This window comes from Dipodomys ordii, unplaced genomic scaffold (assembly GCF_000151885.1).
Source record: "Dipodomys ordii isolate 6190 unplaced genomic scaffold, Dord_2.0 Scaffold24, whole genome shotgun sequence".
NCBI lineage: Eukaryota > Metazoa > Chordata > Mammalia > Rodentia > Heteromyidae > Dipodomys > Dipodomys ordii.
This window is the reverse complement of record NW_012267240.1, coordinates 2338718-2363826: the sequence shown is the minus strand read 5'-3', so window position 1 is coordinate 2363826 and position 25109 is coordinate 2338718. Positions and strand designations below refer to the sequence as shown.

Here is a 25109-nt window from a genome sequence, read left to right as displayed (position 1 = left end):
CTGGCTCCCGGCCCCCGGCTGCAACTCCTTGGGCCCGACCGGGCTGGGGTGGCGCCGTCTGCGGGGGCCCAGCGCGCCAGCCGGTCCCCGGGCGGCTGTTTCCGGGCGTACGTGCCCAGCGCTCCCCGAGGAACCGAGCCCCGACGGATTCTGAGAAGACGCCGGCGGCGAGCCCCGGGACGGCGGGTTCTGCCCGCCTCGGGGCGCGTCGGAGGAATAGCGGGACTGCCACGCTTGTCCAGTTACCGCATCCTGTTGCTTTAACTCCATTCCGGTATTGAGTGCTCTGTAAACGGAACCTCTTTATTACGGCTTTACTCAGAGCTTTGCTCCTGTGTTGCTGAGGTGTGTCTTCCTATTCCTTTGCACAGTGAATGTTTTCGTCAGCCTTTTCGGAAGCAGCTATTTGCCTGGTAAACATGTACACGAGTGAATGAGATAAAGTCTGGAAGAAATAACAGTATTGCAACTGGGATTGAGTAACGCCTTTTTTCCCTTGGAGAAGCATTACTTTCTCCAGGAACTGCGTTGCTTATTTCTTAGGGATATTGGTTTTAATACATAAGTATATTGTAGAAACTATGCAGAAACTTACTTTCATCCCAAATCATGTATGATAGCCGCCTTTGCATAAGTAATCTGCACATTTTTATTTTGCCTGAATTCCTTTGTTCGGTCATAACAGTAATACTATCTACCTTCTGCCTGATTTTGTCAAAATTCCTTCCCAGAAAATCCATGGAGCAAGCATCTTACACATTATCACCAAAAGTTTACTGATGTGTTTTAATTCATTAAAAATTTAATTATAAACAACATACATACTGTTCATTTTCTTGTTCCTATTCAACCAGGTTTTAAAATATTGTTTCTCATTGTTTTTTACTTGTAGATACAGTGTAGCAATGGCTGCTGTTTATTCTGGCATTTCCCTTAAACTTAAGAGCAAGACAACCTCTTGGGAAAATAAACTAAAGTTGGCTCATTTTGCTTGGATGTCCCATCAGTGCTTTCTACCAAATAAAGAACAAGTAAGTTTAGTATGAAACTTGCATTTTTATGATCTAAAATAATCAGTGTACAAATCATATATTGACATTTATTAAAAGATTAGAAAGAAAAGTTGGAAAGGAAACTTCATTGGAAGTTCAAAGTAATAGATTGAAGGTTGGGAAGTACAGAAGTATCAGTGTTCGTATTAAGCCATGTTGGAAATTTAAGTGGACTTTAGGAAGGAAGTTACTCTTGTATTAATGTTTCTCAAGCTTATGAGGTGGGGTTGATATACATCTCAAGGTTGATGTTAAGAAAGGAAGCATAAGATATGTTAAAGATGAATTATAAAGCATGGTATATGGTTTTTATATCTACTAGTGCCCACATGCCTGGAATGGCATGAAATGGGTGAGATGGTGACCTTGGCTGCCAGTTTGAACCATATTGTTGCTGTTCCTATCCTGAGAATTGCTCCTGTTAGCATTAGTTACTCCCCATACTATTATTGATAATTCTTGTACCAAGCTGAGGCCATGGGTTGAAAATACAGATCAGCTGTAGAGTACTTGCCTAGCATGTTTGAGGCCCTGGTTTCCATCCTCAGCACACAGACATACACATGAGCAAGCTATGAGGATGACTGAGGTCTCATCACCTCTCCTAAGTGTGTGGTGCTTGAGAAACATGTCACAATATATGTGTGCAACTCTTTCTCACACAGTACTTGTGTATCAATTTGCCTTAACTCCTTTCTCCTAAATGAGGGAGTTTAGAGGTTAAACTACCTTTGACCTAGGAAGCCAGCATATAGATTCTAGCACTCTTACTGCCTTTTTGCTTTGTTGTAGAAGATCCATTCTGTAATCATTCTGAACATTTCTTGTGTCTCTCACTCTAAGAAAAGAGGGGACAATGGGGCTGGGAAGGTGGCTCAGTGGTAGAGCGCTTGTCTTGCATGCCTGAGGCCCTGGGTTTGATTCCTCAGCACAACACAAGCAAAAAGAAAAAAGCTGGAAGTAGCACTGTGGCTCAAGTAGTAGAGTGCTAGCCTTGAGCTGAAGAGCTGAGGGACAGCGCCCAGACCCAGAGTTCAGGTCCCACGACTGGACCCAAAGAAAAAAAAAAGAAAAGAGGGGACAAGACATCTAGAGCTTCACCTGAGACTAGGAAGATAAAGCTAGTGTTTTCTCCTTTTTATTCTTTACAAAGAAATATTTTAAGATTCTGAAACATTCTTGTAATATTGTCCCAAGTGAATTTCTGTTTCATTTTAAATATTTAAATTTCAATCCAATGTGTCAATTTATGAGTAGAATGCATCTTGGTCACTATCATTCTTTTCAACATTCACCCTTCCATAGATCACATGGGTGAACTTTTAAATTCGAAATGTTTCCCTTGTAGTTGGTTTTTGTCATGGCTGAATGACCCCATACTGTCCAACATCTTTCCTTTTTTGGGGGGGGGGAAGGGATTCAGTCATGGGCCTGAACTCTGGGCCTGGGCACTGTCCCTCAGCTCTTCAGCTCAAGGCTAGCACTCTACCACTTGAGCCACAGTGCCACTTCCAGCTTTTTTCTTTTTTTTGCTTATGTGGTGCTGAGGAATCGAACCCAGGGCTTCATGCATGCAAGGCAAGTGCTCTACCACTGAGCCACCTTCCCAGCCCCAACATCTTTCCTATAAAAGAAATTCATATGTTTTTACAGTATGTTTGCTCCAAATGCAGGTTTTACTTGATTGGGCAAGACAGTCGTTGGTTGCATTTTATAAGAAAAAACTTGAGCTGAAGGAAGATATTGTTGAAAGGCTTTGGGTCTATGTGGATAACATTCTACATAGCAGAAAATTGCAGTGTCTTCTCAAGAAAGGAAAGACAGTCAATCTTCAAGTTTCCCTTATTAAGGTAAACTAGTGGTTTCTTCTGTTGAATTGTTTGTGTGCCTCTTAATTTTCAGTTACTACTTAAGCTTATTTATTCAGGACCAATTATATGAAGATGGAGGAAATTTCAAGGTGAGGAGAAGGAAGTAGGAATACCATCAGAATTATAAGTTTATTGAATGAACTAGGCACTGATGACTCATGCCTATAATCCTTGTTACTCGGGAGGCTGAGATGTGAGCATCACAGTTCAAACTTCAGGAAAGTCTGTGAGACTCTTATTTCCCATTAAGTATCAGAAAACTCGATGTGGTGCTATGGCTTAAAGTGGTAGAATGCTATCCTTGAGTGAAAAAGCTAAGGAACAGCCCTCAGACCCCGAGTTCAAGCACCATGACTGACAAAAAATAAAATAAAAATTAAATGCATGTTGTATGGCTCGTATTGTGATAAGCACTTTATATTTTTTGATGGTAAAGAAATGCTTAAAACCATTTCATAAACAGGTTTTAACTGCTTTTTTACTTAGGAAAGATGGTCAGCAAATTTTGGCTAATTGTCTGATTTCCCCCTTCTACACCTTTCTCTTGGTCTTGAAGGGAGATCAAAGGCCAAAGTCTGGACAGGAATCTTTTCAAAGGTTTTTGTCTGAAAATGATTTTTGGAAAGTTTCAGATCAGAAAGTATGATGTTCACTGTATTTTGAAAAGATAAACTTATCATAATGAAAAATACTACTAAAAGCATTTAGTGTGATGGCCTGAGACATGCTAAGTTGCTTGCTTTCTGTCATAATATTGATAAGTAGCAGAAGTGGGGTTTTAGCCTAGATGAGCCTGATTGCAGAGCTTGACTGACTAGCATCACCTCTTAGGTACATTGAAGGAGGGAAGTAAGCAGAGACAAGGATGCAGGTGAACAGTGGGTGGTCCTTGAGACTGCCTTATCTATTGTGTCATTTAAAAAAATACTGGTCATTCTGAATGGTCCTTCAGAACATTGCAGGAAGATTTAGAACATAAGGAATACAGTAAGTATATGACATAAATTACAGTCCCAGTATAAATTTGTAAGACTTTCATCAATGAGTTGTATAAGCGAAAATACAGAGCCCACTGGTGGTGTGTTGATATCTGAGGACCTAGTGTGTTTGTCACAGCTTTTCTAGAAAAGCTCTGAAACTCCAAGGCAGCACTTGAGTGGAAATACTAATGCTCGTCTCACAGGGCTGCTGATAGCTTAGAATCCAGGACAGATTAGATTCCTAAATGCCACTAGTCTAGGAGCAAGTTATTCAGCCTATCAAGTGAATTTTAGCCATCTGGCTGGCTCTCAGGTACAATGTTAGGGCCTCACACTTGATAGACTGGCAGGCACTGTTCCATTTGAACCACACCTCCAGCCATGCTTTTTACTGATTATTTGGGAGATCCAATGATCTTTTCTGTCTGGATTAGCCATGACCCTCCAGATTTCAGTCTCCCAAATAGCTTGCATTACAGGTGTGAGCCACCAGCATCCTGCTCAAATTTTGGAGGCTTGAGAACAATAAACAGAGGGTTGGATGAATAATAAATGAATAGTAACTGGCAGCAATTGCTTTCCTTTTTATAGTGTCCTTACTTTGGCTTTTTTCCTTTTTTACTAAGAAAAGTGTAATTGAAGTAAAAATGTATGTTAGTCATGCATGGTCTAAGTGCCTCTGTCTAGCTACCTGGTCATAGCTGAGCTGAGTTAGAGACTTGGGGTCTAAGTAGTGACTACTGACATTTGAACCTTACAAACTGTTTTTACAAAGAGTGGAGACCTGGAGATGTAACTCAAGACAGCAACAGCTGTGAGAAAGCTGAGTGAGATTATAAGGCCCTGACTTGAAGTTCTAATACCAGCACACAAACACACCAAAACAAACAAAAATGGTTGTCAAACTTCAAAAGCGCTAATCCTTTTTGGAACTGATTGTCAGGAAATGAAGGAATTAAAACAGGGACAGAACTTTGCTTTCTTGATGTGGTAAGCCAAGTCCAATTCTCACAGATTGATGATCTGGGCTTTACCTTTTCATTGAGATGGGAGAGAGGACCACTTGATTGTGTTCCATCTTCTGTATATGTATTGGTTCACAGCAGTCACCTGTCTTCTTTCTTAATACGCAGATCATAAATGAGAGGATAGCTGACTTTGCTCTTTCGGGTCGCCATGGAAACATCTGTGCTGTCCTGCACTGCTGTGAGGGCATCCTCTCGACACCCGCCCTTGCTGTCATCTACACAGCCAAACAGGAGCTGATGGTGACCTTGCTGAGCCAACTCTGCTGGTCAGCCTGCCGGCAGCCAGAAGGAACGGTGACAGCTCATCTGTTCAAGGTCATTCACCTGGCTCTTGGCCATTACCTCTTGCTCCAGCAGCAGCAGGCCAACTCCAGACGTGTCTTTGGGGATGTGACTGGGCACCTGCTCCAGCCTTGCCTCATTTTGAGGCATTTGCTCTCTGGGGGCACGTGGACACAGGCTGGTCAGGGCCAGCAGTGGCAGGTGCTGAGCCGGGATATCAGGAATCAGATTGAAGCTGTGCTTCAAGGTGGAGTTTTTCGGCCTGATCTGCTGTCATCTTACAAAGAGGAGCTCTTGGACCAACAGCAAAATGACAAAAAAATGGGAGCCCTGAAAAATCTTCTCACTCCAATGGACACTGTGATCACTCAGTTGATGGATATTGGTAACTCTAAACAAGACCTTCATGCCTCTGTTGTGACCAGTGCAGTGGCCTTGCTGTATAGGCTCTTTCTGGACTCATACCTCAAGGAGGGAAACCAGTTTCTCTGTTTCCAGGCTCTTCCCAAACTGTTTGGCTGCTTGCGACTCTCACACCTTCAAGAAGGGGAGGTGGAAACTCTGTCCACATCAGATTGGACCACAGAGCTTCTAGCTGTGGAGCAGCTTCTAAACTCAGTGGCTACCAATAACATCTACAATGTGGCCGCTGATCGGATTCGGCACGGGGAGGTGCAGTTCCTCTTCTACCGCCGTGTGGCTGAGTTGCTAATAAACAATTTACAAGCACCTGTGCCAGCCTGGTTCCGCTGCCTCAAGATTTTGATTTGCTTGAATCATTTGATTTTGGAGCCAGACCTGGATGATCTGTTGTCTTCTGCTTGGATTGATGCAGAAGTAACAGAGTTTCGAACCAAAAAAGCCCAGGAGATGCTTATTCACACCCTCTTCCAGACATATGCCAAACTCCGACAGGTGCCACAGCTGTTTGAGGAACTTCTGGGGGTGATCTGCCGTCCAGCTGCTGAGGCATTGAGGCAGCCTGTGCTAGCCTCAGGCCCCTCCATGGCCCTCTGTGAATGCCTCCTGGAGCTTCCACCAAATCAGATCCTCGACACGTGGTTGCTTGTGCTAGAGAAGTTCCAGTCTTTAGTCCTGCCTAGTTTGCAGAGTGATGCTGACATGCCCCTAAAGGCCTTGTCGCTGAGCTCACTGCTACACTGCATCATGTTCAATATGAGGAGCCTGGATAGTGGCATGCCCCTGCCGGTCATCAGACGGACACAGCGCATGATGGAGAAAATGCTTGGAGAGCTTGTGAAGCCACTGCTGGCCTTTCTCCTTGATCCTCAAAACCAAGATCCTGAGCTGTGGCAGAAGGTGTGTGATTCCACATTCCTCCTGTCTTATACCTGGGCCCAGGTGGATGCCACTTTCAGTTTGAACTGCAGCCAGTATTGCTCTGTGGCTGGGCCCCTGACTGGAGTTGCTCTGGACGGCTCAAATCTTCCTTTGTTGCTCCCAGGTGTAGAAACACAGCATTGGAAGAAAGTAGAGAAGTTTATGGTACAGTCCAACTCTCTCAGTAGATATTGCTTAGAACAGCTCTACCTGCAGAAAATGAAAAGAACTTTAATGCAGATTGGTTCTGGGTCTGAAGAGACTTTTCAAATTTTGAAGCATGATGCTGCCTACATTCTTGATTTAGGCAGAGAAAGTTTGAGTCAGAGGACAGCAGCTTCCTGGGATGGGCAGATAGGGACTGTGAGTGCATCCACATACCCCGTAGCACACTGGCACTTGATTGTGTCAAATCTCACAGTTCTCATACCCTGCCTTTGTCCAGATGATGTGACGTACCTAGCCAGTGTCCTGTTAAGAACTCTACCAACCAACAAAGCCCAGGAATGCCTAGCAGATGAAGAACCATTTATCACCCTTGAGAAAGTATCCACATCCCTCCTTCACAGCCCTCTCTTTCCAGAGATGCAGTCTCTCCACTCTGCCTTCCTGATGTGCCTTGTTGCCAGGTGTTCTGGCATTTTGTGTTCTGGTGCCCACTGTGACCTGGATCTTCTCTGTCAGCAGCTGCCCTGGCTTCTTGAAAAGGACAACCACACAATTGAAGCTTATTGGGAAGCCAAATTTGCAAAAGTTGGGCCTGAAAGTGTAGAACCAAGAGGAGAAGTTGCCCAGACCTTACTCTTCTTTGTCAAGAGGGACTTCCCCATCCAACTGGAGGAAGGACAACTAGAAGGCCTTCTGGGTCTCATGGAGGTCATCTCCACCCTGCACTTGGACAGCCTTACTCCAGCCTATCATGTGCACTGTTTTACTCTGCTACTATCCATGGCTGTCACCACACTGAGGTGTTCTCACTCTTCCCTGGCCCTCCGGTTCTTGGTGACTTGCTATCGACTTCTTAGTGGCCTGCAGAATGGAAAGAGTGCCCGCTTTGTGTTTAAAGTTATGTATATCAGTGATATTTTTGAGATTGTATTGACCTCACTGTTTCAGGCCAGTAGTAGGCTTCTTGTTGAGGTGGATGACCCATGTTGGTTGGAGCTCCTTCAGGAGGTGGGGACATTCTTGGAGCAGCTAATGCAGATGCTCATCCAGCTAAAGCTGAGCGTGGTGCTCAATTTTGGGAAAATTGCCACATTCCTCTCAAGGTGCAAACTGTACCCTGAGGCAACTTCCACCAAACAGTTGAAAATCCAGAGCCCTCTGGGAAGCCAGCTGCTTCTGGTATCCCTAACCAAGTTGTGCCAAATTCTAGGGCCTTTTGTCAGTGAGCAGAGGCAGCCTCAGGAGACCCCAGCAGTGCTGCCTGAGCTGCTGCAGCAGGCCATGATGCAAACAGGCACTGTGCTGCAGCTCTGCTCAACACCAGAACTGGGGGGCTGCCACCTGCCCTCAACTCTCTTCTCTGCCATTGCCACAGTCTTGGAAGTGGACCTGAGCCAGCGCCATAGGGATGGAGGGCCCGAGGTGGCACAAATGGCAGAGAGAGCACTGCTCTCCCAGACTGCCCTGTACCAAGATGTCTATGCTCGGCTGCTGTCAGAGCTGGTGGCCCTCACAGGGAATATGCCATCTTTCCAGGCAGCCTTGCGGTTTCTAACTCTGTTCTTTTCAGCTCCAGAGCTTCATTCCAAGAAGGGATCTGTTTTCACCTCCATGTTTCATTCTGTAAGAAAACTTCTTGCAGGTAAGAAGTTTCCTCTTGAATCAATTCTGTACTGCATGCCCAGGTCAGCAGGGGCCCAGCAGCTGCTCACAGGGTTGCTGGGCCTCCTCCTCACTTATGTGGGACATCAGAGGATGTCCCATGGGGGCTGTGGGATTCTGCTTCCCTGTCCTGGTGTTTGGGACTTCATTTTCTCTCCTTCCAGTGGTATATGTGAGTTTATGGCTTTCCTCACCACCCTATGCACACTGTAGTCTTTTAGGTATGCCTCTCTGGTCCATGGGTCCTCACTTGTTTTAGAGATTGTCCTGTATGTGTTTAAGTTTGCAGACTTGTTGTTGGCCTTAAGCTCACCCTGGCCATGGATTGGTTATTCATGAGGATAATTCCATTCTTGTGAGACTTCTCAGCATCAGGCCTGTTTGCCATGGTTTGACATCTTTAAAAAAAAAAAAGAAGGCATGAAAAATTCGAGTAGTTGGGCTGGGAAGGTGGCTCAGTGGTAGAATGCTTGCCTTGCATGCCTGAGGCCCTGGGTTCCATTCCTCAGCACCACATAAGCAAAATATAAAAAGCCGGAAGTGGCGCTGTGGCTCAAGTGGTAGAGTGCTAGCCTTGAGCTGAAGAGCTGAGGGACAGTGCCCAGGCCAGAATTCAGGCCCCATGACCGGACCCAAAAAAAAAAAAAAAAAATTCGAGTAGTTTAATTCCTAGCAAGCCTCTTGCCTTTATCAGCTCATACCCAGTGTGTTGCTAGGCTGCAGGGTGAGGTGGGGCATGTTCACCCAGTCTCATTGTGGTGTCTAGTGGGTTAGCCAGCCAACAGGACCTCTAATAGCCTGGTATGTTTGTGTACAGTTGATATCTAAGTCCTCCAGGTCAAAAGTTAGGGGCTTCTATGGAGGCATTGAACGACTGTTTAGGAAAAATGGTGTTAAGCAAAAAACCTACATTACAAAAATGTTACTACCATGATTACAACTGCATTAAATGTACATGCATATTTAAGATAATCATTGTATTACAGTGTTAACATTGTTGCTATGTTCTTACGGTGTTTTCATTTTTAATGGTTAATATTCTAAAGTATTTTAATCATTATAAATCAATATTTTTCCATAATTTAATTCAATTACTGTAAGAATGGCTAGGTTGATACTTTTGAATGTCTGTAAAGAGCTTCTGTACTCTAAAAATGGCTATATTTAGATAATATAGTGAATGGCCGTTAGGATTTGTATGCAACCTACCTTTACTCTTCCCAGAACCAGAAAGGTTAATATTGATGTCTTCCCTGTTCTAAGACAGCAAATACTATGGTGCAGAGTTTTCTTTCAGCTGTGGCAGCTGCTGAAGAGTTACAGTAAGAGATAGGAAAGTCTTCAGAGGTGTCCATAACACCTCAATATGGAGGGCTAGTCAGTGCCTTGGGAAGTGAGGCCACCTAGTCTGCCTGGGCTGCTGCCAGTCAGACCTGGGTGTGTAGCCTGGACAGTGCTGTAGTTGTCTTCTTGTCAGTGACCATACTGTCTTGAGCTCAAGTGTGGATTAGGCAAAAACCTGAAGTGACATTTTTCATCTTAACTGTGTCAGTGGTTCTTTTAGGGATTGCTGTTACCCTTAGTGGGGCTGAGTCCTTTGTTAAGGCTAGGGGCCACATTCTCTGTGAGCATCCTGGGGAGTAGCTGGCATCTCAGGCTCTGGTCACTCCCCCTTTGGTAAGCAGAGCAGTGTGTCTCCTTCCCACCTAGTCCTGATGAGCCTTGAACACCATGCAGTGACCATAAGTTCATCTTACTCAGTATGTCAAACTGAGTGACTGTGTGAAAGATCCACTAGCCAAAGTCTACCTTTTAGGATTTAGAAACAGATGTTCCCAATCAGCATCCATAGCCCTGAGGGGTAAAGGTAACCTGAAAGCCTGGTCTGAAGGCTTGCAGCCAATCCAGAGCTCTTAAGTTCAAATTGTTCAGCCTTGAGCTCTAACTTGTGGTACCTCTGACCCCAGGAATAGAGTGTCAGCCCTGGTAAGGCCTGTGTGAGCCTGGGCCCCTCCACCTATTCACACACCTGAGCTGTCAGACTGTTTAGTTGACTGTGGGTGGTGAGGGGTAGGAAGGAATGCCAATGCTGAGGCTCCTAAGGTGCTGGGGGGGGGGTATGAGGGTGATCATGCAGTGCTGTGATTTTCCCCAGTCCTTGGGGAATTTGGCTTTTACATGGTAGCTTTTAAACTGCAGAGCATTACTGACAGTAGAACATACAGCTTCAGTCAACTGTGGGTGCCAGTGCTTTAGAACTGGCCCTCTGAGTAGGATTGTTCCCTGCTGTGGAGGAAAGCCCTGCTGTTTTGACCTAATTAACAGATAATCTGTATGGATCACAGGGAAGTGGGCATGCAAATGCTAGAAACCCAGCTAGAACATGGGCTGGGTTGAGATGGTGTATGCAGGCCACCTGGTGGCTGCAAAAATGGAGATGGAGAGCCCTCCCCGAGAGGGTTCTTGAGGTGTAGATGGAGAGCCCTCCCCGAGGGGGTTCTTGAGGTGTAGATGGAGAACCCTCCCGGGGGGGGGGGCTCTTGAGGTGCAGATGGAGAACCTTCCAAGGGGGGCTCTTCCTGTAGGTGCTGTGCCCTTGTCTTACTTGCCACGGTTGTTGGTTCTGCTCTACCCATCTCACTGATGAGGGAGTTGAGGAGAGCTTGTAGGGTCTGGGACTTCCAACTTGATGGCTCAGAGCCCCTGGTCTACCCCAGGGGTCGTCACCCCTGTTGTGATGACAGGTGACCAGGAAGTGGAAGAAGCTGTTGTGGTGATGTGGAGCGGCCTGAAGGGCTGGCCAGAAGCACACCTGGGATTAGTCATGGAGGACCTTTGGATGCTCTGACTTAAGGCTTTCTTGTGAGACCACTGACCAGAAGCCCCGGGGTGCCAGAATGCCTGATGACTCAACCAACGGTCCTAGGAAGTTCATAGGCTTGTTGTTGTTGTTATTTTAAATCTTTCTAGTATCCTATTTGAAAATAGGGGGAAAAGAGGAAGTTACAAAATAACAGTTACTAGTCTGCCATGGCCCAGCAGTAACTGCTCTTAAGCATGCTGTCCTGTGTGTGTGTACAGGTAGATCTGAATGAGAGGGTCACCAGCCATTAGTGTCTTCTTGGTTGCCAGAGTTGCTTATCTGACCACCTCCTCGGCTTTTTTTTTTTCCTTCTGTTATTGAACTCATAGCCTGGGTGCTGTCCCTGAGCTTTTTTTGCTCAAGGCTAGTACTCTACCACTTTGAGCCACAATTCCACTTCTGGTTTTCAGGTGGCTAATTGGAGATTAATTGGAGTCTCAGTTTCCTGCCTGGGCTGGCTTCAGACAGCGATCTCTGCTCAGATCTCAGTCTTCTGAGTAGCTAAGATTACAGGCACGAGTCCTGGTCCCAGCCTCAAATAAGGGTTTTTAGTGGCTGCATAACTGTTCTGATAATACAACTCATCATGGCTCACTGTGTCTTGTCTGCTATGCTTTGATTTCTTTTCTCACAGATCCGGACATTTCTGCACAGGTCACTCAGGAAATAGAGTCTCACTTGGAAGCCCTGTTCACCCAGATGTTGGAGGCTGGGACGATGGAGGACTTTGGGCTGGTGATGCAGTCTATTCTCAAGGGGCTGGACGTTAGTCATGCGTGGAGAGCAGACCTACAGGCCAGTTACCTACTTCTCCCTTTACAGAGGCCCATTGGGGGTCTGCTCCAATGATAAGGCTTGTTTAGGACTCCATGTCATCTCTAAAAGTAATCCAGACAGATTCCCACTGAGTGAAGGTAGAACAAGGAGTCGAGGGGAAAGGAGCCTGGTAGGGGGCCTGGCTACCTGGCCTTGGCTTTATATTTTCAAAGGGGAAGCTGCGTGCCAATGGCTTATGTCTGTATTCCTAGCTACTCAAGAGGTTGAGACTGGAGGATTGTAGTTTGAAGCCAGCTTGGGCATAAAAAAAATCAGTGAGACTTGTCTCCCATTAAGCAGCAAAAAACAAAGTAGAGTTGTGGCCAGCTTTGAGTAGAAAAAGCCAACAAGAGTGTGAGGCCTAGCACATACACACAAAATGGACACTTGAGATTGTAAACCTATGCTCTTACTACCTGAGATGCTAGATATTACACATTCACACTATTGACCCAGGAAAAAGTCTTGTTCTGTTCATCCACTATATGTTTAGGGAGCTACTCTTGATTTGTCCGTAGCTATAGTCTAGCACTTAAGCATGTGGGCTCATGAGCTTGCTGTATTTTCTATACAGTTCTTAGAAAGTCCCTCATGAGGTTATCTGTATAGAATGCCTCAGCTAGGGCCCACACAAGCTGAGAGTCTGCTCCTCCGGATGATCCAGGAGCTTGATTGGTCCAGTGCTCTAGAGGACAAGGGCTCCTGAGACTTAGAACAAAGCTCTTCTACCTCATAGTGGTTTCTGGCCACAGAAACTGGCTCTGGCCAGTTTACACCAGAGAATTGACTTTGAACTGTGAGCCCAAAGTCTGGGCACTTGTGCTACCCCTACCCACTGCTTGCCATGCTTTCCCATCTCTTTGAAATAGTGTGTTTCCTGCATGATTGGGCCTGAGCTTTGAGAAGGATTCTAGGTTTTTTAGCTTTTTTTTTTTTTAGCAAGTGCCAAGCTTGTATTTAGACAATAATCAAGGAAGGCTCACTAAGGAAGAGGTAGAAGCTTGAGTTGAGAGTTGAGAATGAAGGATTGAGGCACACAGCACATGAGGATGCTTGTCTGTTGAAGGGTAAACGAGTGTGAGAAGATGACAGGCACAGAGTCCTCCAGATAGATGTTCCAGCAGATGTGTGGGAGAGCAGACATGTATGGTCAGGGGAAGAGAAGAGAAAGGCAAGGCAGGGCACAGGTTAAAGGCCAGGGTCAGGGCCTGTGCTGTGGGGCTTCACAGTGTTAAAAGAGGAGGAAGTTGATGTGAGGCTGAAAATGAAGGTGTAAAATGTGGGACTGACTGACTGGGACGATGGTTTTAGTAAACACTTAGTAAAAGTGGGTTCCTGCAACTTAACGATCTGGTTTTAACCTGTCAACTGTGACCACACCTCACTTAACATTCTCTACCAACTCTTTGATCAGTACCCATGTGTGATTCTTATTGAGTAAACAGATAGTCCATGCATCTGTCTCTCTCCCTGAGGTCCCTGTCCCAAGCCATTTATGGACCCGATTTACACAGACATTCCTGCTCTGCCAGAGCTCTGCAGTTTCCCTGTGTCCCTGTGAAGGGTGTTGTCATCTTACAAGGCCATCTAGGGCTTTGTCATGTCAGCACCAATGAGAAGCCCTTTCCCCAGGGATGTTCTCCCTAAGAGGGTTGACTGCTTCTATGCTAAAGTCCTTTCTTGTTTCAGGCTGTGTTGTCTGCTGTCAGATTGCTCAGACTGCTGCTAAACTGCCCACTCAGCGGAGAGAAAGCAAGTTTGCTGTGGCGTGCAAGTCCCCAGATAGTCACAGCTCTGACAGTGAGTGACCAGCCTGTGCAGATGTGCCTCTATCTCTCCTCCCCTATAAAATGACAACTAGCTGAGCAGGGTGGCGGGTTTGTGTCCCATCCACACACAGCTTGACAATAGCAACCTGGCATGGTGATGGCAAGGAGGTACAGATAAACTGAGGGAGGCTGGTGACAACAGGTTACTTGAGACTGTGTGACCAGAGGAGATGAGGGGGATCCCAAGCTTTCTTTGTCCTCATAAAATACTATGGCCAGATTAGTGTGCCTGTGTTTGGAGGGGCTTGTGTGTATGTATATAATGCCTATGATACAATGAGGGAGAGCCCTCTGGAGGGTGCTGACACTGTAGACAGGTTACTGTCCCATCCCACCCAAGTATTGAGTTTGTGTCCAGCAGTCACTCTGTTACACCTGAACAAAGCATAGTTTTGGTGGCCAGTGTGTGTCCCTGCTCTCCAGTGGGTCTTACCCCACTGTTCTCATTTGGGCTGCAAAGAGGCAATATCTCCAGTCTTGATTCTGACTTTTGCTGTCTGGGAGAATTGTCTTGGACCAGTATATTGCCAGAGTAAAAAGCCTGAAAATTAGACTCCATAGGCTTTTCTGCTCCACATTTGTTGCTTTACCATTTCCTGAGCCTTTGCATCAGTAGCTGAAGCCTGTCTCTCATGCAGCATGTGTGTTGGTTATCTGAGGTGGCAGGGTATGTGAAGCTGATGGCTGTAATGGAGTGTATGTTGACTGTACTGGTACATCAGGTTGGGTCCCACATGTGGTAAGTTGTCTGTACACCCAGGATGCCTGTAACAAGGTGGGCAGTGTGGATCAGGACCCAGTGGTCTCCTTAGTGTCAGGTAGAGACCCCCATGTCTCCTTGGTCTCCTTGGTGCCTAGGGAACATGTGGAGCTCTTTCTCATCTTGAGTCTTCCTCTTTGTTTTCCTAAACTAATTAAACATCTTTAACTAGATATATTTATAAGAAATTGAACAAGTGATTTGTGTGTGATTGTGCATGTGTGTGTGCACACTTGCACACGCGTATGTGCGTGCATGCATGCATACATGCATGTGTGCCGGTCCTGGGACTTGAACGCAGGGTCTAGGTGCTGTTCCTGGCCTTCTTGCTCAAGTGGTCTATACTTTGGGCTTTTTTTTTTGGCAGTTTATTGGAGTTAAGAATCTTAGATCTCGGGCTGGGAAGGTGGCTCAGTGGTAGAGCGCTTCTTGCCTTGCATGCTTGATGCCCTGGGTGTTCGATTCCTCAGTACCACATAAGCAAAAAAGAAAAAAGCCAGAAGTGGCGCTGTGACTCAAGTGGTAGAGTGCTAGCCTTGAGCTGAATTGCTGAGGGACAGCGCCCAGGCCCAGAGTTCAGGCCCCACGACCGGACCCAAAAAAAAAAAAGAATCTTAGATCTCAACCTCCTGAGTAGCTAGGATTACAGGAATGAGTCACCAGTGCCCAGTGAACAAGTGTTTAATCACATGCATATAGAATTAATCTTTGATGAGAAAATAGTATATGTTCCTGACATGCAGCTTTCTCATGAGAAATTAGCTTTGTCAGCTCTTCACCAGGTAATTGCTTCTCTTCATACCAAAGAACCAACAAAAGTATGGACTGAAGCAGCCAAATCCATAGTAGGTGGCCCTTTGAGGTGGGAGTTGGCCTCTTAGTCCCTTTGAACTTGCACATGGCCATAGCAGCTAATTTTGAGGAATGGAATGCCTAATGCTTTAGTGTTTGTTATTTCATTGAAGTGTGGCCTTCACTTTTTTCCTTCACTCCTCCTGCCTTGTAGCTGCAACACCGAGAGGCCTGTCAGGAGCAGCCGGTGGCTGTTGCTGTGGTTGAGCCTATTCTAGATGTCCTGGCTGCTCTGCTGCGACAGGGAGAGGAAGCCATCAGCAACCCTCACCATGTCAGCTTGGCCTTCAGTATCCTGCTGACAGTCCCTCTGGACCACCTGAAGCCGCCAGAGCACGGTCACATCTTCCTGAAGATGCACAATGTGCTCTTCTCCATCCTGCAGTGCCACCCTAAGGTGAGGGGAGGAGTGTTGACAGCTGCCCAGGATGAGCCTAGACCACTGTCTCCAGAGAAGCAGACACAGGGCTCAGAAGCAGAGAACTACCTACTTCAAGGGTTCAGAGAGATCTTTGGGAATGTGAAATAATTTTTGCAAAAATGACTTCTTCCTGAGCATGCTGCAAAACGTCATAAGACATGAAGAGTTTTGCTAGGGAAGTATGGCTCAATGATAGAGCACCAGATGTGAGTAGAGGAGCCCAGCAAGGCCCAGACCTCAAGCCTTCACTGGCACAAGAAAACCCAAAACAAATGAGAGAATTCTTCTGACCTTTGTTTTATTTTTTGTTCTGTGGGTAAAAGCAGCAAGAAGTGCCAAAACTGCCAGCCTGGCTACCGCTGGCCTCGGGTATCTTCGGCATTAGGAACCGAATCTTTAATTTTATTCTAACTAGTTTAAATGTGGTAGTCATGTGGGCTCATGGGTTGGGTTTGACATGGTGAGGAACTTGAATACAAAAGAAGCTTTTTTTTTTTTTTTGTCATTTTAGTCTTATCTGTCAAGACAGTCCCAAGCATACCCTTTTATCCCTCTTAATTGAGCACTTTTGGTCCCCAATCTAAATAAATTTATGTAATATTTTTCTCTCATATCAGTTCTACTTGAGTAAGTGGGTTACTGCTGTGCCATTATAGTTTATTTCTGCACATGCCCAGCATAGATTAGAACCAGCTTAAGAGAAAGCACAAACTGGACATGTTGTGAATTGGATTGCCCCACATATTCTGGGAGTTATGCCACATGGAACTTGTACCTTAGGCTTTGTAGCACAGGGTGGGTGAGCAGTCACACTGCAAGTGAGGTGTGAAGTGCCTGTGTGGGGTAGCTGGGTACACAATGTTCTGTGTCCTGCAAGGCAAAGTTAAGGAGTCAAGCAGATGAGTCACTCACGCATCTTTGTGCTTTTTTACCTGTCTTTGCAGGTAATGGTGAAGGCCATCCCGTCTTTCTTGAACTCTGTTAATAAGCTATTATTTTCAGTTATGCGTGAAGGACGGCAGAAAGACAAAGGTAATCCAGACTAACACTATAGGGACACAGTTGAAAGTATATTTATTATATCACCATCCTCAAATAGTACTAAAAAGAAAACTACTTCAGTTGGGTTCAAATGAGAGAAATGTTCAGATTATCGATGAGTATTCAAAATCAGTTTTTAAAAATTTCACCTGTTGTAGATGCATAAAATAACTGAAATAGTTATTTTTCTGAAAAATACCTAGAATTCAGGATTTTTTTTTTTTGATCGGTCGTGGGGCTTGAACTCGGCTTGGGCGCTGTCCCTGTGTTCTTCAGCTCAAAGCAAGCGCTCTACCACTTGAGCCACAGCACCACTTCCGGTTTTCTAGTGGTTTTTTGGAGATTAAGAGTCTGATGGACTTTCCTGCCCAGGCTGGCTTTGAACCGTGATCCTCAAATCTCAGCCTCCTGAGTAAGTAGCATTACAAGCGTGAACCACCGGCGCCTGGCTGGAATTCAGGAAAATTTTACCGAATACATAGCTTATACATGAGATTTAAAAATGACAATAGTCAGGGTAAACAAAGGAGGAGGCTACAATGCTTGATAAGAAATGTACTCACTATCTTGCCCATGTAATTGTAACCCCTCTGTACAGTATTTTCACAATAAAAAAAAATTTAAAATTAAAAAAAAAATGACAATAGTCATGTACCTGCCCTTGAGTAATTTATGGTTTAGTAGAAGACAAAGGAAGAGGTGCCACAGAACTTTCTCATTTCAACCAGAGACTGCATTGCCCTACCTTGCACTGCCTACTGCCCTTCCAGCTTGCTGGGGCATGGTCATGCTTGACCAGCCAACAATTGCAAGCTGCCACACAGTTTTTGTGCACACATCATTTTTGCTACATCTCTGAGTTTTGGAAAATTCTCATTACTAGAAAACTAAAATGCATTGGTTTGGTTTCTTTGTTTTGCTTTTCTTCTTTTTAATGCTAGTACTGGGTCTTGGTCAGGGCCTGGGCTTTGTCCCTGAGCATTTTCACTCAAGGCTGATACTCTACCACTTGAGCCACTGCTCCACTTCCCAGTTTTTTTTTTAAGTTGGTCATGGGGCTTGAACTCAGGGCCTGAAACTGTCCCTGAGCTTTTGCGCTCAAGACTAGTACTCTACCACTTGGAGCCATAACACAACTTCCAGTTTTCTGGTGGTTAATTAGATATGAGTCTATGGCCTTTCCTGACCGGGCTAGCTTTGAACCAAGATCTCAAATCTCAGCGTGCTGAGTAGCTAGGATTACAGGTGTGAGCTATCAGTGCCCAGCCCACTTAGAGCTTTTTTAGTGGTTAATTGGAGGTAAGGATTTCATGGACTTTCCTGCCCAGGCTGGCTTCAAACTATGTTCCTCAAATCTCAGCCTCTTGAGTAGCTGATTTCCATGAGTCACAACACCCAGTGTTGCATACTTTTGAAGTTGTACCACATAAGTGTCAAACACAATAATGAGTTCTGTTAGAGACCAGAGGGGTTATAAGTGATGAAGGGTGGGGCTGGGAAGGTGGCTCAGTGGTAGAGCGCTTGCCTTGCATGCCTGAGGCCCTGGGTTCGATTCCTCAGCACCACATAAGCAAAAAGAAAAAAGCCAGAAGTGGTGCTGTGGCTCAAGTGGTAGAGCGCTAGCCTTGAGCTGAAGAGCTGAGGGACAGCGCCCAGGCCCAGAGTTCAGGCCCCACGACCGGACCAAAAAAAAAAAAAGTGATGAAGGGTGTCATGGCAGTTGTGTATAATGTCCATCTTATGAAAGGACAAATTACAGTTTTTGGAATTTGGAGAATCAAAGGTGTTATTTTGGGTGCCTTTTAAATGATTGGTATCAGTTAGTCAGCCACTTTTTTTCTTGATGATAATTTTCCATTTAACCTGCTCTATATAAATATCTTTTTAAAGTTATGGCAATTCTAATTTTATTTATTTATTTATTTATTTTGGTCTGGTCGTGGGGCCTGAACTCTGGGCCTGGGTGCTATCCCTCAGCTCTTCAGCTCAAGGCTAGCGCTCTACCACTTGAGCCACAGCGCCACTTCAGCTGTTTTCTTTTTGCTTATGTGGTGCTGAGGAATCGAACCCAGGACCTCAGGCATGCAAGGCAAGCACTCTACCACTGAGCCACTTCCCAGCCCCAGCAATTCTAATTTTAAAGTAATAACAATTCTAAATTCTGAAAAGAACCTTGATTTTTCTAGTTAGGTCCCTAAAAATATTTATAGACTTCAGTATTCTATCTTCTTCCTTTTGTTATGTGGATACTTATTTGGTCTGTCTTTTTTTTGTGTGTGTGAAAATACTATACAGAGGGGTTACAATTACATGGGCAAGGTAATGAATACATTTCTTAATCAAGCATTGTTGCCTCCTCCTTTGTTTCCCCTTCCCATCCCTTCCCATCCCGCCCCCCCCCAGCCAAAGTTATAAAGTTTGTTTTTTGACATAACGACTTGTACATCTCATTGTTGCAATGGGTCCACCTGTATCCCTATTTAAACGATTTGTTTTTTCCCTTCCCCTCCACAAATTATACCAACGTCAAATACAGTGAAAGCAGGGGTTATACCATGGGGGAGGGACATACAAAGCAACAAAGAAATCATCTTATAAAGAGAAACTTCTCCGAAGAGGAAAGAAGGATGGCCAATAGACACATGAAGAAATGCTCAACCTCTCTAGCCATAAAAGACATGCAAATCAAACAACATTGAGATACCACCTCACCCCAGTTAGAATGGCTATAATCAAGAACTCTAATAACAACAGATGCTGGAGGGGATGTGGACAGAAGGGAACCTTACTGCATTGTTGGTGGTCTGTCTTTTTTCCAGTTAAAGAGTATAGAAAAAGTAGAAGGCTTGAGCTAACTAAAAATGTAAGGGTATTTCTGAACTAATAGATGGAGTCTGTGTGTTGTCTGTAGGAAGCATGGATGACCTGCATGCGGCCCTGGAGTGTGCACGCCTGGTGGAGAGGATGTATAGCCACATTACTGCACGTGCTGAGGAGTTTACCATGTTTTCCCCCTTCCTGGTGGCTGAGTATGTGACAGAGGCACAGAAGGTAAAATCCAGGAATTCCTGTTTGCAGGGCTCAAGCATGGCTTCTTACCTGAATGGACCTGCAGTGGGCCTGCTGTCCTGTGTGGGTAATCGTGGGTGGCCTCCTTGTGGAGTGGTAGTCAGGACCTCAAGTGAAGGCCCAGCAGACCCCTATGCTAACGGTGCTCATATATCTGGTTCCACCACAAGCTCAGAACCTTTTTACTTGTCTCCTAGTAATCTGCTGAGGAAGTAAAATGTCATCCAGGGCCAAGAACAAGGAAGCTCAAGGACTAGGAAGTGCAAGCAGTCAGGCAGGAGGGGTTCAGCCCCTGGCCTGGGCCTCCTAGCTGCAGGACCTCTTGAATCTGAACCTCTTAGGTCAGTCATCCATCAGTAGCACTCAGATGCTTGGAGTAGATGGCGAAGTGAAGATAATGGAAATTTTTTTTTCCACAACAAATTCTGTCCAAATCTAGTGTTCTGGATTATGAATTCATCTAAGAATTACTGTGCTTTGGGCAGGATATGGTTGGCTCAAGTCTTATTTCCAGCAATTTAGGAGGCAGAGATGGAAGGGTTGCAGTTTGAGGGCCAACTTGGACAAAATTTTAGCAAGACCCCATCTTAACAAACAAGCAGGTATGGCAATTCACATTGGAAATCCCAGCTGTGGGAGTTAACGTAAGAGGATCACAATCCAGGTTGATCTGGGCAGAAGGCATGAGATCCTGTAAAAAGTAAAGCAGGAATTGATATGGCTTAAGTAGTGAGTGCCAACCTTGAGTGAAAAAACTAAGCAAAGAGCACAAAGTTCAATTTCAAGAACTAGCGACACATATGCAATAAAACTAAAGGAAAAGTGGTTCCATAGCTCCCTGACCAAAAAAAAAATTCACTCTGTAATGTCCATGTGCTGTTATCAAACTTCCCTAAAGCTCCTGGTACCCATGGCTAGCTCACAGGACTGCAGACTGGACCTCTGTCCACTGCTGTGGGAGCACCACCTCTCACCCCTCTGCAGAGAAACCATCTCCTACCACACAACCACGCCTGCCAGCACCTCATCTTAGGTTTGTAGCCTCCAAAACTGATGCCAAGGAAGTAAAGCAAAAACAACAAAAAGGAAATTGTTCAGCAGAAAAGAAAGGGTGGTGGTAAGGAAAAAGGGAAAATTTGGACACAGAAAATGCATTGAGGGAAGATGATAAACCAAACAGGATGAGAGGTAGGAACAAATTCCTACTCCAGCCTTCTCAAGGGAGGTCATGTCACATCTTACCACAACTTGATTTCAGACCTCTTACCTCCAGCACTACAAGACAATAAGTTTCTGTTAAGCTGAACCCCTCCATAAAAATGAAACAACAAAAACTGGACTGTAGAAACATTAGTTTAATTGAGTATCAGTGTTAGATGCAGTATATAAGATACATCAGGTAGATAACAGTGTATTTGTGTGTAATTACTCCATGTTGGTCCACACCTACACTGCTTTCTAGGGCTGGGGACATGGCTTAGTGGATAGAGTGCTTGCTTAGCAAGTGTGAAAAGGAGTTCAAGCCTCATTCGTTTCCTCATTCTTCTTCAAGGTGGGTGTTGGGTAGACCTTTGAGGGACAGGTAGGCAGCCTGGTGAGACCCTGTCGGGATAGCTTAGGCCCATTGTCTTGTGCTCTTCACATAGCCAGGAGTCCTAGCAGAAACTTGCAGGGATGTTGTCTTAATTTTCATCTTTCCTTTTACCCCCAGATTAAATTTACCAGCGTCCTCTTGCTAATTAGTATAGGAAGCTTGTACTACTTGTCTTCTCCAAGGAGGTTTGAAGTTGAGGAAAATTTCCATTCATTGTCCAGCAATCTTAGTGTTGTACAAACTCTGTCTTAGAAATAAGCCATCTTGGCCAGGTGCTGGTGGCATAGGCCTGTAATCCTAGATGCTCAGAAGGTTGACATCTGAGGATCGAGATTCAAAGCCAACCTGGATAGGAAAGGTAGTGACTCTTATTGCCAGTTAACCAGCAGAAAGCCAGAAGCAGGTAATGTGTCTCAAGTGTAAAGTGCCAGCATTAGTGGAAAAGTCAAGTTGAGAGTACAAGGTCTTGTGTTCAAGCCCTAGTATCAGCACAATGACAAGCCATCTGAAACCCAGAGATTCACAGTGGTCTTGCTGGTTGTAATGGTTGGTGAAAGGAGACCACCACACAGTTGAGGTAGAAGAGTTTATTAGGCTGAACCAAACCGTGGCCTACACCAGATATAGGTGTGCAGAGAGATCATAAAGGGAAAGGCGGGGAAGAGGTGTGGCTGCAGTGGATGTGGAAGTGATTTCAGAGCCTGAAGTCCTTTTGCTGACTCACAGTCAGGTGGTTGACAGTTTCAGGCAGGTGGTTTCTGGTAAGGCTGTGTGCAGTCCTCCCACTGGCTTCATGCTTCAGGTCCCTTTTGTACCCTGAAGTCCTCATGACACTCCAGGTCTGTTCCATTTATGCTCAGAACTCTGCCTTTGTTCCCAGGTGACCTTGTACCCAGCCGTAAAGGACCTGCTGCAGGAAGGTATCTACCTAGTCCTGGACCTCTGCACCGAGCCTAATATCCAGTTCCTGCGGGCCTCACTGCAGCCAGGAGCACGTGATGTGTTTAAGGAGCTGTACAATGACTATCTCAAGTACCACAAGGCGAAACAGGAGGGAGAGAGGAGATACACTGCCTAGGCCACGTTGGACTATGATGCGGACACCTTGCAGGGGCTGTGCCTTGTCCTCTTGAGCCTCCAGGGTGAAAGACTTCAGATGTTCTCATAACAATGTTGATAACTGTGTGAAACCCTTGTGAGCTATACTGCATGTTTTTATGTCATGTAATGGCTTCTTTGTTGTTTTGGGGCCTTGTCCTGATAAACACTCACTTCTAGTTAACTACCTCCCTGATCCAATGCTTTTTTATTTTTTTTTCCTTGTGTTGGTCTTGGGCTTGAACTCAGAACCTGCGAGCTGTTCCTGAGCTTTTTTGCTCAAGGCTTACCCCCTGCCACTTGAGTCAGTGATCTATTTCTAGCTTTTTGGTAGTTAACTGGAGATAGGAGTCTCAAGGACTTTAATGCCCGCATAGCTTTGAACACCCATCCTCAGGTCTTAGCCTCCTGAGTAGCTAGGATTACAGGCATGAGCCACAGATACCTTGCCCAATGCTCTGTGTGTGGGGAGAGGCGGGGGCTGGGGGTGTATGTCGTGTGTGTCTGTCTGTTGAGACTACCTTGCTGTATGTAGTTCCTCCTGCCTTTCCCTTGAGCTGGGATTGTGAACTGTTGGCATAAACCACAGTCCTGCCCAGCGGGTACTGTGTTTGTATATGAGTGTTGCATAGGAATCAAGGAAGTAGCTCCTGGAATGAGGACCATTCAGTGGGAACATTGCTCATCTTGTCACCATGTCATACACAGCTCAAGTCCTCTCCCAGCTAGTAACATTATATATTTGGTGTTTTACATTCAGTACTGGGTCTATAACTAACCCTGTTTACATTATCTGCCCTTTGAGTTCTTCACATATGACAGGAGGCATTGCTTCTGCTCTGAGAATGCTGATGGTGCTGGGGAAACAACCCCTGATCTGCTTAGCTGAAGGCAGGGAGCCCCATCTGGTCCTGCTGGTGCTCCTGTTTCAGTGAAGTCCCTTTTAGAATTCTTTTCTTTGATTTAGTTTTTTTTTTTTTTTTTATACCGGTCGTGGGGCCTGAACTCTGGGCCTGGGTGCTGTCCCTCAGCTCTTCAGCTCAAGGTTAGCACTCTACCACTTGAGCCACAGTGCCACTTCCGGCTTTTTTCTTTTTTGCTTATGTGGTGCTGAGGAATTGAACCCAGGGCCTCTTGCATGCAAGGCAAGCACTCTACCACTGAGCCATCTTCCTAGCCCCTTTTCTTTGATTTAAGAAATAATCTTAAAAAAAAAATAAATAGTTTGGGGATTTGCATCTGCCAGGCAAGGTTCCCTCTGCTGAGTCACACCTTCAGCCCTTTTTCTGCACTGGCTAATTTTTAGGGTTAGTCTTACTGTTTTCCCCTGGGCCCATGCTGGACCACAATTCACTTTATGCTTCCTGTTCTGTCTAGGGTGAGAGGCCACTAAACCCAGATTCTGTTGAGTGGAGTCTTGAGGACTCTTCTTCTTGGACTGACTTGGAATTACGATCCTCTCAAAGTCAGCTGTCCACCATTCTGAGATGGCAGGTATGAACCACCATGTTCAGCTGTTGGTGGAGAAGTGATCGCCCCTGTGTGTATAGGCTAGCCTTAAACTGAGATTCTTCTGAGTTCAGCCTTCCAGGTAGCTAGGATTTATAGGTATGAGCCACTGGTACCCAGCAAGAAATAATCTTAATTGTTCTTATTACCTAAACAATACATTTTCATTGTAGCAACCCAAGAATTTGAAGGGAAAGGGAAAAACATTCACAAATATTCAAAAAGTATTCACTTGTGTTATCAGCTACCCAGACCACTTCTGTGTTCTGGGAGTACCTTTAATTCCTGTGCTGTCATGTATATAGACATAAAATTTTCTATTAGCACAAATTGTACAAGGATTTCATTATGATATTTTTACAAATGTACTTTGATCAGATTCCTCCATCTATGTGCCTTTTTCCTAACTGCTCTGCCTCCTGCCTCTTCTCTTTTAACTTCTTGATGATAAACTGTTGTTTGTATACGTGTATACATAGGTGTACATATGTATAACATCTATAATCTTCACCCTGTTCCTTTCCCCCTCCTCCCTCTTACTGATTCAAACACATTTTCCTGTGTATTATTTCAGTGGTTGAATAAAGATACTGATGTATTTTTTAAATTTTTAGTTATTTTTACTGAGAACATCTTTTGGCCTTTGGAAAGCAATGGGGATTTCATTGCCAGGCAGGATGATCCCCATCATACTTCTTTTGGAACCTGTGCTTCTTGTCTCCAGTACTGAAACCTGGCCTATCCAGCCCCACACAGGAGTCTGGGCCATAGATACCAGTGCTTGGGTCATATTTGATGGCCTGATGGATGTGCTCCTGGATCGCAAAGCCAAAGTTTCCAGTGTCTGAGTTGGTTTTTTGTTTTGTTTTTCTT

The 25109-nt window shown here is 45.1% G+C and overlaps 1 protein-coding gene across 1 annotated transcript; it reads left to right on the top strand.

Annotated features, from left to right (window-relative positions):
• Positions 1-83: 83 nt before the first annotated feature.
• Urb2 (URB2 ribosome biogenesis 2 homolog (S. cerevisiae)) lies at positions 84-22982 on the top strand. Its single transcript, XM_013014752.1, has 10 exons — positions 84-345; positions 893-1031; positions 2726-2902; positions 5037-8364; positions 11882-12042; positions 13753-13863; positions 15659-15901; positions 16870-16957; positions 19878-20017; positions 22510-22982. Exons 2-10 carry the CDS (start codon positions 906-908, stop codon positions 22705-22707), a joined length of 4572 nt encoding a protein of 1523 aa, XP_012870206.1. The 5' UTR covers positions 84-345; positions 893-905; the 3' UTR covers positions 22708-22982.
• Positions 22983-25109: the final 2127 nt, after the last annotated feature.

Coding starts and splice junctions, on each gene's coding strand:
- Urb2 (XM_013014752.1), top strand. CDS start 906: ATGGCTGCTGTTTATTCTGGCATTTCCCTTAAACTTAAGAGCAAGACA. Junction 2,903..5,036: donor TTCAAGTTTCCCTTATTAAG/GTAAACTAGTGG, acceptor CTTAATACGCAG/ATCATAAATGAGAGGATAGC. Junction 16,958..19,877: donor AGGACGGCAGAAAGACAAAG/GTAATCCAGACT, acceptor TGTTGTCTGTAG/GAAGCATGGATGACCTGCAT.